The sequence below is a fragment of the Urocampus carinirostris genome, chromosome 1, assembly GCF_059441175.1.
Source record: "Urocampus carinirostris isolate Australia breed hairy pipefish chromosome 1, RoL_Ucar_1.0, whole genome shotgun sequence".
NCBI lineage: Eukaryota > Metazoa > Chordata > Actinopteri > Syngnathiformes > Syngnathidae > Urocampus > Urocampus carinirostris.
Window position 1 is genome coordinate 13,951,778 of NC_142349.1, and position 14,970 is coordinate 13,966,747.

The 14,970-nt window shown below is 39.7% G+C and overlaps 1 protein-coding gene across 1 annotated transcript; it reads right to left on the reverse strand.

The window, feature by feature from the left end:
• Nucleotides 1-862: 862 nt before the first annotated feature.
• On the reverse strand, nucleotides 863-13,468 carry LOC148373627 (alpha-amylase-like). Its single transcript, XM_088327420.1, has 8 exons — nucleotides 13,254-13,468; nucleotides 7,203-7,547; nucleotides 3,758-3,988; nucleotides 3,013-3,146; nucleotides 1,743-1,965; nucleotides 1,541-1,662; nucleotides 1,309-1,434; nucleotides 863-1,086 (listed from the first exon to the last, which is right to left on the reverse strand). Exons 1-8 carry the CDS (start codon nucleotides 13,419-13,421, stop codon nucleotides 897-899), a joined length of 1,539 nt encoding a protein of 512 aa, XP_088183546.1. The 5' UTR covers nucleotides 13,422-13,468; the 3' UTR covers nucleotides 863-896.
• Nucleotides 13,469-14,970: the final 1,502 nt, after the last annotated feature.

Here is a 14,970-nt window from a genome sequence, read left to right on the forward strand (position 1 = left end):
TTTTTTACTCGAAAAGGTACATTTGACTTCAGTCTCCCTGAGGACCATAATGTTGAACATAGTCACTTTCTCCTGCTCCTGTCATGTTTCCATGACAATTGAGATGAGATGAAGCTTGTGGAAAAGCTTTGGCTTTTTGTTGTTTAAATAGTGGACTCTGCCACATAATCCAGGGAAAATAGAAAAAGATGTAAAGGGCCGGATGTCACTGGCAGTAGGTGCTTGGGGGGATGCAGAGATACAATCGCTGGTCTTTCAGTTATGACACAGTGATGGCAAGATTTCCTCTGTGAGTGAGAGATGCGCAGAGAGGACACGGCCAGGCCATCTTGAGGTCACCCAGGACATTCACCTGTTCAAGGAAATGTCTGAGAGAAAAAATAAACGTTTTAAAATATCCCCCCTCTAATCGATTTGTATTTTTTTATCCCACTATCTTTGTTATGTGAAGAAAATAGCCTATCAGACACACCTTTGGGTTTCCAGAGCGCCATAGGGACAAGGTTGCATTCCAGTGAAGATTGATAGTACCGGGTTCTTCTTGGACCTGATGTCATACTGTGTATGTGTATATTCAATAACAACAGATAAAATAGCAGCCAATACACTGCTCCCGAAAAATACACCTTCCCAAGCCGTCCACTCAAAGAATAATACGTTTTCTACAACCATGGAATACATCCATTTTACATGACTCTTGACATGAAACCAACGAACCCATTGAATACACCAAAAGAACAGTAAAGCAACACCAAAAAGCACCGGACTGGCACGTCATTCCTGTAACTGCAAACACCTCCGCTACCATGCGAAAATGACATGAAGGCACCAGAGTGAAAAAAAGAGAAAGCAGAGAAGAGCCTTTCACCACAAATCCCTTTTAATGTCAGTTTTGTTTACAGTTTGGATTCAGCGTGGATTGCCACAAAGGGGTCTTCTTCCCAGGAGCTGATCCGGAACCGGGCACGGCCATCATCACCGACGTGGATCTGCTTTCCCGTGCAACTGTCACCCTCCTTTTGGCCAGATATGATGTCACAATAAATGCCGCTGGGCATGCCAGTGTTGAGGGTCACGTCTAAGTCCCTAAACATAAAAGAAAAAAGCTGTTGGCTTAAGTGTTTGGCAGTTGTTCAGTTCAAGTCCCTCATGTACTTCAAATAGATCAAATGGAGAGTAGAACATCCATTTTGTTCTTTGTTAGATTACACACTTTGAAATCAAATCTAATGCCACTTGGAATCTATCACTTATAGAGAGAGACAAGCAAGACAAACACAAATTACGTCTTTTATTTTAGTTGCTCACCAGTTGTCATTGTTAAAGACAATAAAACCGCGATTTCCACGGCCAAAGGCAACTTGATTACTCTGGTTGTCCCACCAGTTTGTATGAGGCTGCCCATTGACCACATTGCGGAATATGACCATATTCCTAAAGGGATTTGACATAGAAAAGTCATTAACCAATATGTGTCTTGCTTCTAAAGGAAACTATCCGTTGACTTGAAGACAAAAGCTAAAATCCGGGATATGCTCACTTGATTTGACGCCATCTGTGCTCACAAACCCATCCATCCCCGCATGTCTGATCAGGGTTTATAGGAACAGGCTTGGTGCTTCCGTTGCTATGACTTGGAGGTCCCATCCAATCATTCTGATCCTGAAAAAGAACGTGAGGGTACAGAATAAATCAAATGAGGGATGAATTTACAGCAAAGAGGCGAAAAGATTGTAGTGAACCTTTCCATTGACAATGTGGCGATTCCAGCGGAAACTTGACATGATCCTGGTAATGCCATAGGGGTGAGCTAGCATGTACCCCATGGCCATCTTGTAGAGTTTTGGATCCCAAAAGGTGATGATTGATGCACCGCCTGCGCCATGGCCTCTCTGGTTGTCATGGTTGTCAACGAACACAACGGAATTGCCATTGGGCATAAAACCCCAACCCTCTCCCCAGTTTCTGTATATGAAATATGTAAATTAGATTTAAAGAGTTTACAGGTAATCCCAACAACAAAAATCAGGATGTCAGTCATTTAGTGTGTGTTTTTTTTTTTTTATTTTTTTTTTCGCAAACACATTCTTTTTACACTGCCCTGTTAACTGAACATCTTGTTTCTGTAAAAACATTCAGGATAGTTCTATCAAACTGAGACAATTGTTCTCATATTTTACTTTGTTAGTGTTATTTCTTCTCCCCGATCGTCCTTTTTTTGCAAAGAAGCTTATGCCCCTTTTCCACGACACGATTCTGGCATTCCTCACCTCGCCTGGCCTTTTTTTCATTGTGAAAAAGTAGACAGTTCTTAGGTACCCTCTTTGTTGAGGTTTTATACCCGGACCGGGAACTTAAAACGCCACGTGCTTCACTGCCAATCACTGATTTTTTGCGCTACATTGGGGCACTGCTGACCCGGTGTCGTCTGTCTGGGTGTTAGTGTGCTTCTGGTTTGCGGCGAAGATTTGAGCATTAAATCAGCGCTGTAATGACGTCAAGATGCAGCCCCGACCTATAATGGAGAAGGTACGCGGAGAAAAGCCAGAAGAGGATAGTGGAAAAGGGGGCTTTAGTCTTTGACATTAAAAAAAAGACATTAACAAACTAACGCTCTCCAACTTACCCTACAAAATTGCATGAGCTTCTCTACAGTATGTTTTTTTTTCTGTGCCTTCAGCAAAAAAGCTGCAGTTGCAGTTATGTTACATCAATACTCAAGATGCCGCTGCAAGTATGCTGACATGAAAGTGAAACCATTATTTCATGATAAATGTAAAAACAGTGTGTATTGGTGTGAGAATGTTTATGAGTCACTCTTCAAAATTGATTAATTGTGTAATGATCGCAGTATTTTCACTTCTGTATTTTAATCATCTATTTCTTCAGAAACCTGAATTGTGACGCTAATCGAGCGTGTAAAAAAGTGAGTAGCATTATCATAGACCAAATGCTTATGTATTGCATATTTTGTGGGACGTGTAGGTCCAAACCTCATTGACTGCGGTGTACCTGGTGTAGCATAACTTCTCGCCGTGCCATTTCCGGAAGACTGTTCCGAGCTTTGCGCTGTATTTGAACTCCGTCACACGACCCAGGTGGTAGTATTCATTACTTGAAATAGCCTCGCCTCCAAGGTCAATAACCTAAGAGGTCATGGAGGGGATTGATACTTTGTATGAAGTGTACTGTTTTAGGACTAAGCCTTCTATATTACTTGAATGTTTTGTTGACTTGAGCAATTGTGTTAAATGTTTCTTAGTTGTACATTTGTCAATCATTTTGTTGACTCCTTGTTTGAACAAAAACTTGATTTACTCAGGTTGCCTCTTTCTAAATACATTAAAATGTGTTGAAAATTGGTAACAACTATTTACATTGATTGAATAACAAACTGTACTGAACTGCTAAATGGCACAGTAGCTTCAAAAGTGTCAAGGGAAAATGTGGTTGTAATTAAGGATTTATTTAGAAAAACCCAGTTTGTGGGTCAATTTTTTGCTTAAAATGTTTCAGGCTCATCGGGATGTTTCTGTGACGATTATATTTTGAAATATCTTAAATCCCAAGAGTCTAAGCTTTCCAATGATACTGTATGTGGTGTGATGTATTTCAGTGACTGGTGGCATAATGAAGACACAACTTTGTTAGCCAACATTCAGTTAAGGTGTTAACATTTTGAAATTTGTAATTTTTATCTGAAAAATGCAATTTTTAGTGTAAAATCTTTATATCATCTTGGCGAAGTTTAAAGTACCTCCTGGAAAATGAAAGGCCTGGAGCCTTCAGAAAACCACTTGTTGCTGAGGTTGTGCAGACGGCTGTAGACAGCAGCCAGGTCGCCGGGCCACATGTGTTTGCAGGCATCCACCCGAAACCCTGCCACACCCATGTCAATCAACGCATTCATGAACTCCGCTACCTTGTCCCGCACGTAGTTCTTTTCCAGGGCAAGATCCAGCAGGCCCACCAGGCGACAGTCACGCACCTGCAGAAAAATGTGTGAAAAATAAATTGAAAAATTTTAGCATTAATTCAGGCATTTAACACCAACGAATAAAGCAAGGGTGGTGACAATATTTTCGTGTAAGATTTGTTTGTTGATTTATTTGTTATTCTGTTTTTATTGTCCGTTTGTGTGTAAACTCAAGTAAAGCACGGAGGAGTTTAATATGACCACCATCTTTCACAGCCAGGTAGGTTACCCCTTGATGTGGAAAATGCCCAAAAAGCTGATGCAGCACTATTGGTCTTTTTGTTTTTCTCATAAAAACATTTCACTCTCCCAGGCCAGAATGATATTGAATATCAACAGCATCTGTTGCAGGCAGTCGGGTAGGTTAGGGCCCGGTCACACAGCCGTTTGCGTCTGTATCGCGGGTAAAATTTTGCGTTTTTTTTTTTTGCCCGTGGTTGCCCGCGATGGAAAATGCGCAAAATTGTCCAACCCGCTGTTCATCGGTGGTATGCCCGCAAAACAGACGCCGGCGACTGTTCCGCTTCCTCATCGCGTCATTTCCGCGTCATTTTCTCGTGTGGACCACAGGTATAAAAGCTGCCGAGCCGGCGTTATGCCGAGAAATGCATCCTTGCCGAGATTTGCATCCCCTCGCTACTACAACAGCTTTTACCTCGTTTTATCTAACTTTTATATCACTTTTAGGGAATTTAAATGCGAACATATAACCAAAACCACTTCGTCTTGCATTTGATGGGAATGTAATACAACTTAAACCATTCCGTCTTTGTATTTGTTGTGAATGTAATCGAATGGTAATGCATGCCGTATATAAAGCACTTTTGAGCAGGTAACATGTTTATTTTGCCTTTTTCTATTCAAATCGCTCGTATTGAAACAGTTATGCACGCTACCATAAAGCTTATTTCTGCATAATAAGCTTTACGGTAGAGTGCATAACAGTTCTCGGTTACTCGAATCAAATGTGCACTTTTGCGCCGAGGTAAGCGCAGCCCCAAAGAGCAGCGGCGGAGTGTACACTTGGGCTCCGGAGCGCTTAGGTAAAGCGCCGAAGTGTGTTACTCAAATAAAAGTACAGTTACTTCAGAATAATATCACTCAAGTAGAAGTAAAAAGTATTCACCCAAATAATTACTTGAGTCGAATTGAAAAGCAGTCTTTCAAATAAGTACTTGAGTAAAACTAAGTGCATGCTGTGCAGATTCTCCATGAAGAAAAAAAAACCCAGCAAGTCAAGTCAAGTAATGCTTTTTGTGATGCCCTTTATCACAAAAATTCTCAAAGGGCTGCACAGACCACCATTTAAACATCCCCTAATGTGAAACCTATTACTTTCCTTGTAATGCAAAATACATCTAATAATGCTGTAAAAAAATGTCCCTCTGGCCGATATTTGTGCTCATATTAAAGTATTTTTTTCTTAATATAATTAATAAAACATATAAATCTAGTCTTAAATTGTTTTTTATTGTAAATATTTTTCCTAATCCAATATATTTTATTTTCCAAGAAAAAAACAACTAATAGAATAGAATAGAATTGAGGAAAAACACATAATATTGTAAATATTGAGTGGCAGGTAGTACAGTATTGCTATTTTTAAATATAATTGTCTTTAATATATGATTGAAATGACATTGTAAAAAAAAGGATATTAGGGGTTCAGTGTCTTACCCAAGGACACTTCTACATGTAACACGGACGAGCCGGGATTCGAACTGGGTTCCCTTGATCCCAAGATGTGCGCTCTACCTTCTGAGCTACTGCGGATAACTTTGCTAAGTTTAGGTACCAGGAACAGCAATGCCAAACACGAGTCTCATGCTCGAACGATAATCCGTAGAGAATGTTTTTTTGCAGGGGGGCAGTTTAGTTTTGCAAAAAAGAAAAGGAAAATAAGAAAAAGGGAGTTTTAGAGGTGTACGTCTTTGATTGGAGTAAGGTTTGGTAGTGTATTCTTTTCACATTTGAGAAAAGCAACTGGATTTTTTTGGGCTGATTTTTCTTAGGAACGCTAACAGAAACCCACTAGAAAATGTATTCTTATAACACTTGCTTAGGTTTTGAGGCATCCTACCTTACATGAAGGATAAGCCCGACCCAGCCCAAGACCAACGAATAAACTTGACATCAAGGACCGAGCCCTATGCAAACCGAAATTTTATGTTTTATTTGTGAGGACTTGGGATGAGAAGAGGTGATTTATGATAATAAATTAAAGCCTGACTTTTGTAATGAAATCCAAGTTCAACAAGACTGTTTAAACTTTTACACCTTTCAAGACCGAAGCCCGGCTGAGCCCAGCCCACCTAAATAATTGACATTTCATGCCTGCCCAAGATTTTACCTCTACAGTGTATTGACTCCTTGCCTGGCCTTCATATCAAGAGTACTGCTTGCGCAATCGACCTATGGCTAAGCCCCGACCACTTTACTCATTTGGACAAACATTCAACATTCTGTGAAGTGCACTACGGCAAGTGTCACAGTATTAGACATTTCGCAGGAAGCAATTGATGCTTTTTGGGCCCCAGAAAGATCACATCTTAAAGAATCACATGTGTTTACCAACATACAAAAACTAGCCAAAAACCGGCCACTGAACTCCCAGTAAACAAATATATTGTATAACACAGCCAATAGCTAATGATAGCCAGAGTCAGCCTGACCTTAGAGATGTGAACGTTATAAAAAACTTTATATTTCTCTCCAGCAACGTTACAATATGTTGCCTTGAATACAAAGAAACATAACGTTGTCTAAAGTAGACACTTATCTGGATTTAGACGTGGCTAGATCGGGTACACGTTTAAAGTGTAGGAAAAAACACAAAATAACAAACGAAATCGGACAAACTGCAATGCGATTAAACGGACATGCAAGCAGAGCTTTTCCGAGTGTACTGAGTCTTCTATGCGCACTGTAATTGGCTCATCGCGTATGAGAGCAGGGTTTGGCCATAGGTCAATTCTTGGTCTGTTGGCTCACTGAGCCCCTGCCCGCCCCATGGACCATGACTGCTACCTCTTTGTTCTAGACACAGTTATCTCAATACCTGACTCCCCATGTCCCGAACACTGCACAAAATGAAGATTGCTGTTGATCTATGTTTCTGCACCACCCAGTCTGGGTCCTTGACAATTTTTAAATCTATGTTCATGCAAATTAAAATATAAACTTTCAGATTTGCATAAAACCTGCTAGAAAGTTTAATAGCCCAAACCTGATTGGCGTCTCTATAGTTCTCAATTTCGCCGCTGTTCGTCTTGCATTTGTGGTCGTTGAAGTCCCAGGCGCTGTAGGGGACATCAGGGAAGTTCTTTGTGGTTGCGCTGAACCAGGTCCCACATGACGAGTGGTTCCCCTCACCACCGACCGAGGCACACATGTGGTTGATGACGGCGTCCACGTATATGTTGACCCCGACGTTGTTGCACCTGGTCACCATATCACGCAACTCCTGCTCAGTCCCGGACCTGGAGCACAGGTTATACCCTACCGGCTGGTATCTCTGCCACCATGGCCTCCAGGGACTGTTCAGCACAATGTGCTCGTTAGGAGGCGAGATCTGAAAAAAAAACACAGCTTGCAAATGCTGACAGTTCCTACAGGCACAATTAAACTGTTAAGCTTTGTGCAAATTAGCAATTTAGTGCACAGCACAGTGGTACCTCTTCATGCAAGCACCTCTAGACATGAGAATCTTTTCATACAAGTTTCATTTGGAACAAAAATCTTGCGCTACGTACAATGGTAAATCCAACAGTCCGAGAGGCTACCACAAGAGAGCGATCGAGACTGCTCAGCGTCAGCTCCCGCTTATCCCAGTTAAGGCAGGCACTTCCTACCATCAGCCGCCTGACCCCGCACACGTGTCCATATTATTTCATTGAAACAAAGCAGGAAATAATCGTCCGTGAAGCAGTAAATAACGGTGTTCCTGTGAGAGACCTAGCTAAGGAGTATGATCAGTCAACCTTTCCTATCTGTAGGCTATTGACACAGAAATATGACATCAAGGCTATAAAACGAAGAAAGAATATGACTTTTCTTTCAAACTGGGAACCACTATTCATGACGAGATACGTGACAAGGAGCTAGTGTGAGATAGAAACACAGAGAACACAGAGAGCAGAAGTTGCTGTTTATCTACAATTATCAAAAACTTGAGGCAGCGTCATCAAAGGAAGAATTATTGTCGGTACAACAAAAAATGGATTTCAAGCACAGGTATTGCTGGTTTTAGGAATTCCAAAATATTGTCTTGAACTCTGGTTTGGTGAAGGGGAAGCAGCAAGTGCGGATAACAAAGCCGCAGAAAAGTTCATGAAGCACCTCGCTTCGTTCAAATAAAAGAAAGAAAATAAAAGTAGAATGTTGTAAAAATGTGTTTGTGTACTTTTATTAGAAGTTAAAGTAACTTTGATTCTAAGTAAGGGCTCACCTATTATCAACAGTCTCTCATACATCACTCTTTGTCTCCCATGTTTTGTTCAAAAGGAAAGTTTAGAATTTATTACTAAACTGAAAATACCACACATTTAATTTTGTTTTGTGAGACAGAAATCATCCCACAATACCATTTACAGCGATCCATTGGGCTCTATTGGTTGTTTGACAAGTTCAAATATCCTTACTATTATTTTTAGCATACATCTAACTTGTAGTTTGCTCCTGTTTTTAAAGGTAGGTGTTGATTTAAGGCAAGGTGCCCCCCATTTTGCCTTGTGCTGAGCTATGCTAATAGATAATATTTCGTAATCGGGTAGTTAAGAATCGTTACAAAAAAATTGTTTTTTCAGTTCAAATGTGAAACCAAACCTGAATGCTGCCACCTAGTGCCGAAGCAGGGACTTTATGCATGTGAGGCGAATGTGATAATCACCTGAGTTTGGAAACAGCTGACTGTTGCTTCACTACGAAAGCTCCACACACAAAGTAATTGGGTAGTTTGAAAAACTAACAAAAGACACATTTTGTTCAGGTAAAAGGTGACACCAGTGGTGTTTGGTTCAACCTGGAATTGAATCAGGGACCTTTTGCATTTGAGCTGAATGTGAACCACTACAGTATAGAACAGCTGACTGCTGCAGCAATGTGAAAGGGCCAAACTCAAAGCAGTTAGTTTAGAATCGCTGTAAAAAAAAAATGTTTTAAACCAAAACTGAAAACCAGTACATGCTTCCATTTGGTTTTGAACCAGGGACCTACAGCGTGTAATTCAAGTGTGACAACCACTAGACCAGGGATGTCAAACTCAATTGCACAAGGGCCCAAAATTCAAAACACACTTAAGGTCGCGGGCCAACCAGGATAAACATTTATTGAACACACTTAAACTGAATGTTTTTGGAACATAAATATGAAAAAAACAGACAAGAATATTAAATTTAAACCTTAAATCACTTATACAGTATTTATTATTTTGCTCTAAATAAAAATAGCTTGTTAAATCATGCAACTTAGAACTTAACTCAAACAACTTAATATTAAAATAACATTCAAATTCCTTTGCTCCTATGTCAATGTGTATATAAAAAAAACCCTTAAATATCCCAAAGATTTTGCTCTCCTTAATATATCTCCTGTCAAAAGTAGAAATATGAAAATGCCACAAAACCTGGAAATATACATAAAACATGTATTTTTCAGAGATAACAATTCTAATCATTCCATTTTCTTTGCTCTTATGACTCTGATTTGATCATTTGCTCTGATCGCAGCCGGACACTGTGTAGTTCTTTGCAGTATTGTGTTTTCAGCGTGGCGAAAAGGGTATAGTATATATATATATATATATATATATATATATATATATATATATATATATATATATATATATATATATATATATATATATATAAATATAGTATATAGCAGGGGTCGGGAACCTTTTTGACTCAAAGAGCCATAAAAGCAAAATATATAAATTTTATTTTGGGAAAGAGCTACACCATATATTATGAGACAAATTTACTAAATTGCTAAACCCGCGCCCCAGACAAAAGCTTAGTCTTCAGCACATTTATGTTTGATGATTTGATAAAAATTATGAAAAGAGAATAATGCCAGAGCCCGTGTCCTAAAATCAACAAACATACAACTCTAAACTCTTTCTTGCAATTACTCAAGATCGGTTAAACTCATTTCGACCCGATTTTTCCTACATATTGGTTTCAAAACCAGATGCAAGCATTTATTTTGTAAAAACGTCCCAACATTCTGAGAACAGGGAGCCTGATGTGCTTACTTTTGGCGCAGACGGGGTAGGGCGAGAGATGGGAGGGAGTGCTTGCACTTTTTGCACAGCTCCACCCATCCCTCCCACTCACCCAATCAAATAACTTAAAGTTACCTTCCGGTGTTTTCGCGTATTTACAATTTGTTCCATGGATTCATCAAAAAGTATTTGAACACTGAACACAGATTATATTGTGAGCTTTTATATAAAGGATTCTTTAGCGTTGTACAGCCAAAACGACTTTTATTTTGTGTGGCACCTTGAATGCAATTCGTAGTAAAACGTGCCCTATATATTCTGAAAAGTACTGCTGTTTGATTCAGTTTTGGTTTTGGCTTTGCGTGTATCTGAATAGGAGTGATGGTTCAATTTTTGAACGAGATGGAGGATGGGCCAGTAATAACAATAATTTAAAATAATCACACAGCGGGCCGGACGTGGCCCGCGGGCCGGGAGTTTGACACATGTGCACTAGACTATGAAAACAACTGCCAGTTCCAGAAACACAAAATATCCTCACACAAATTGAGAAACCAACTAGCTCATGCTTATTGCAAAAAATGGGACGCATACAGTTAGCTAACATTTATTTGAGTTGTGACACGGGACACGAAAGTTAGCTCACACTTATTTGAACTGTGACAAGTCTAACAAAAACAGCTGATTCGCTCTCTCCCCCTTTTCTATTTCTCTATCTCTACTACCCTACAGCAACACATGCCAGTTATTTACAATAATCACTCTACTTAGTCATATAGCATTCTGTTCACAGTGTGGAATATATTGCGCATACTGTACCTGTCAATTTATAAATTTTCCCTGTCTTGTATAGATTTTAGAAGTGTGTAGACCGTATAAAAATTTTGTACTGGAAAATAAAAAATAAGAAACTCATTATTTGATGGACTAATCTCATTTTGCCCTTTTCAACTCTAATCCTGATAGTATCGTCACCGGTAGTAGACGACAACATTATCGTAGATTGCTAATATTGTCCCCGATCTGGCATTTAGTTTTCGCTCATATTTCACAAATTCGCGCTTAAATAAATTGGTGTCACGTTTTATCTGTAAGGTTTATTATAGCCTAAGAAGAGGAATTGCAACCATTAATAGGGGAGCAATTGACTGAGGCTGACAGGAATTATTTCATTTAATTTGCAAACATTTTCATTTTCAGTCTCTGTGTGCACACATGTTGTTAATGAATGCACTGCTTTTCTTTTATAAGTACTGTAGCTTATAGTGGTGTGTCATTCACGAATGTACTGCTCTATTATTTGGCTTTTTCAACTTGATGATGGGTGCTGGTTCCCTTTTAATTCAGATTCAATAATTAAGTAGCGGTCCAAGGGAGTATATATCCGGTCCATTAGATCAATCTGGCTTAGAACTGTGACGGCATATTGGGCCATTATTGGTCCGTTACCTATGGAGTCGATAATCATTGGGGATCCTTAGTGAATATGCAGAAAAATCATACTCCTTAAATCATAATCATTAAAGAACAATCGAAAAACCCCAAACCCAAATCGAAAATGAAGTCGGAAATTTTCCTTTGAAACGGTCCTTAGGGCCGATAGATTGAGTCCGTCCAGGTAAAAAGTTGTTCCTATTAAGTTATGACAAAATATTATTTCAAAAGACCTGTATCGGTACCTCTCAATACAAGCACCTCTATTCACAAAAAATCTGCAAAAAATATTTATTTTAACAAAAATCTTGTTAGAAAAATAATACAGCATACAAACTGTCCCAGAGGCTACCACAAGAGAACAATCGAGACCGCTCACCGATCGTGACTGCTCACTGCTATCAGTTTTCTCCAGTTTGCGCATGCACCTTGCCCTTGTTTTTACATTTAAAGTACCTGTATTCCGCAGCAAGTTCGTTTAGATCGTGTATCCATTTTAGAGCATTTCCTTTTTGTGACCTTAGTTATGAGTTCTGGGAATAGAAACGATAAGATGTCTGAGAAAAAAAGAATGACAATTGAAACTAAGCAAGAAACATAAGAAAAGCACGAGCACGATTTTGTTTGAGTGCCCAAACAAAGAAGTACAGTTGGGAAGCAGCGAGTGCCGATCACAAAGACACGGAAAAATTCACACAGAGCTTTTGCTGCAATAACCTCTCAGGAAAAAGCAGCAAAGAGAAGGACAAACCAGAGGAGTTGGCGTCGACAACGATTCGCGAGGTGCTGACCATGTAGGATAAAGTTGCTGATTTCATTTAAAAAAGAAAAGAAAAACATCTAGTCATGCGGCAGCCTTACGCATTTCTGTTATATTTTGAAGGGGAGGCAGAGACAAAACTCATTGAATAGTTTTTTTGTTTTGTTTTTTGCTTCAAAATGCCTATAAAAGTGATGTAAAAAAACTTTCGTTTAAAGTTACAGTAACTTTATTTTAAAGGTAGTGTCCGTAACTTGAAAATATGCCATCTTTTTACTGAAATTATCACTCCAGCCTCTGTCAAGCTACTTGTGTTATGTCTACAAAAACATGACTTTCTTAGACACTCTCTTCTTTGTTTAATCTTTTTTGGAGTTTGGGTTAGCATTTGGACCTTACTTGAAACGGTCCTTTTCTTACTTTCACCATTAGAATAAAAGAAAACTGCGAGTACTCGTGTGAACTCACTCATTCCAAAAGGGCTGTAAGGATTTATAAACGGATACTGAGTAATAAACATCTACACTCATAATGAGACCAACTTTGGGAACTAAATAAATGAATAAGGCATGGATTAGGTATGATAAAAAAAGTCCAAGGCCCCATAAAATCAACCAACATGGCAACAACACATTTACATTGCAAACATGTCCCTAGTAGTTCTTACAATCAATTTGATTGCGGCTCTCTGCAGTTAAAAATCATGCAGAGTAGAAGAAAACTAAATCTGTGATTCACGATAATTACCTCCAAGCACAATTAAGATAAGAAATAGAATACTGAAAAAAGTATTTGCGAATGCGGCGTTATTGCAAAAATACTCCTGCTCTGCACTAAGTAGGAAACCTTTACCACAGTACCTGAACACCCCCAAAACCGTTGGGCCCTAGAAAGCGTTCGCACTCAGCCGCTATGTCCTCCCAGCGCCACTCAAAAAGATGCACGATGGCCGTCCTGCCGTGCCGAAGCTGAGGGTGATGCTGGGCGCTGGAAAGCCCCCACAGCAGCGACCACACAACAAACCACATTTCACTCTGGAGGAAATTTTCTTAGAAAACCCCAGAGTGCAGTTGAGGCACCTGTATTTGTACTCTTTATCCTCCTCAGGGGAACCAGTGGGAAGGCTTGTAAACAGTGTCAGGCCGGTTTGACAGGTGCTTATATTCTCACTCATTTGAATCTGAATATGATCACCATCTAAATTACAAGACCAAAAACTTTTTTTTTTTAAACAGTAAGTGAATAATTAATCATCGTTGAACATTGGACATATTTTGTTGAGGTTCGGTAATAATCACTCTAAGATGTTTTTTGTGTGTATTTCTTTTCGCTGACCCAGTGACATGTTGTCACAATTGAACTTGAATGGCCTTTATTGTCATTATACAAGTAATACGTTGTAATATGTCCTCTATGATGTTTTGGGTGCTGCTGAATCACCAAATGGAGTAGATGTCCATCAAAGAGGGGAGAGGGCAGGAAATTGTCAAGTCAAGTCAAGTCAAGTCAAGTCAAATTTATTTATATAGCCCTTAATCACAAAAATGTCTCAAAGGACTGCACAGGATTACAGTTACAAAATTACACAATTACCTGATCTTAAACTAGCAAACCAGCATGCGGGCAAGGAAAAACTCAAAAACCTCAGTGTGAGGAGAAAAGAGAAACCTTGAGAAAGGACCTCACATGTGGTAATCCCCCTTCCAGGATTGAACAGGGTGAATTACAATTAGCATTACTGTACACAGAATAGTAAACACTAGGTAAGATGTTGAAAATGTCCGGAAAGAGCATGACATCAACGACGACGCCAGCTGGTAAATGCAGGGGTTGACATGCTGCAGGTCAGACCCCGGTCCGCTGACCCATCCCAAATCATCCTTCTCTTTCGTATCAGCCAGGCAGGCCTCAGAAAAAGACAGGACAAAACAGAATACGAGGTGGGCATCAATCATATGCTTTGGAATAGAAGTGTGTCTTAAGCCTCAATTCAAAAACTTCCGTTGAGGTTGCAGATCTCATCTCCAGAGGCAGGGCGTTCCACAACACCGGGGCCCGGATGGAGAACGCTCTCGAGCCCGCAGACTTCTTGGCTCTCGGAGTCACAAGTAGACCAGCATTTTCCGAGCGCAGACTCCGTGAAGGAACATAGGGGGAAATCAAATCGGAGAGATAAGAGGGTGCAAGCCCATGCAAACATTTATATGTTAATAAGAGAACCTTAAAGTCACATCTTAAGTGGACTGGGAGCCAGTGCAAGTTGGCCAATACAGGTGTAATATGCCCAAACTTTTTAGTCTTAGTCAAAAGTCTAGCTGCCGCATTCTGAACCAGCTGCAAACTTTTAATGCTAGACATCGGGAGACCAGAAAGCAATACATTACAGTAATCAAGCCGAGAAGTAATAAACGCATGAATTAAAATCTCTGCATCTGATTGGGACAGCATTGAACGAATCTTCGCAATATTACGGAGGTGGTAGAAAGCTATTCTAGTAATATTTTTCACATGTAACTGAAACGACAGATTAGGATCAAATATAACACCTAGATTTTTGACCGAGTCACTATGGGTGAA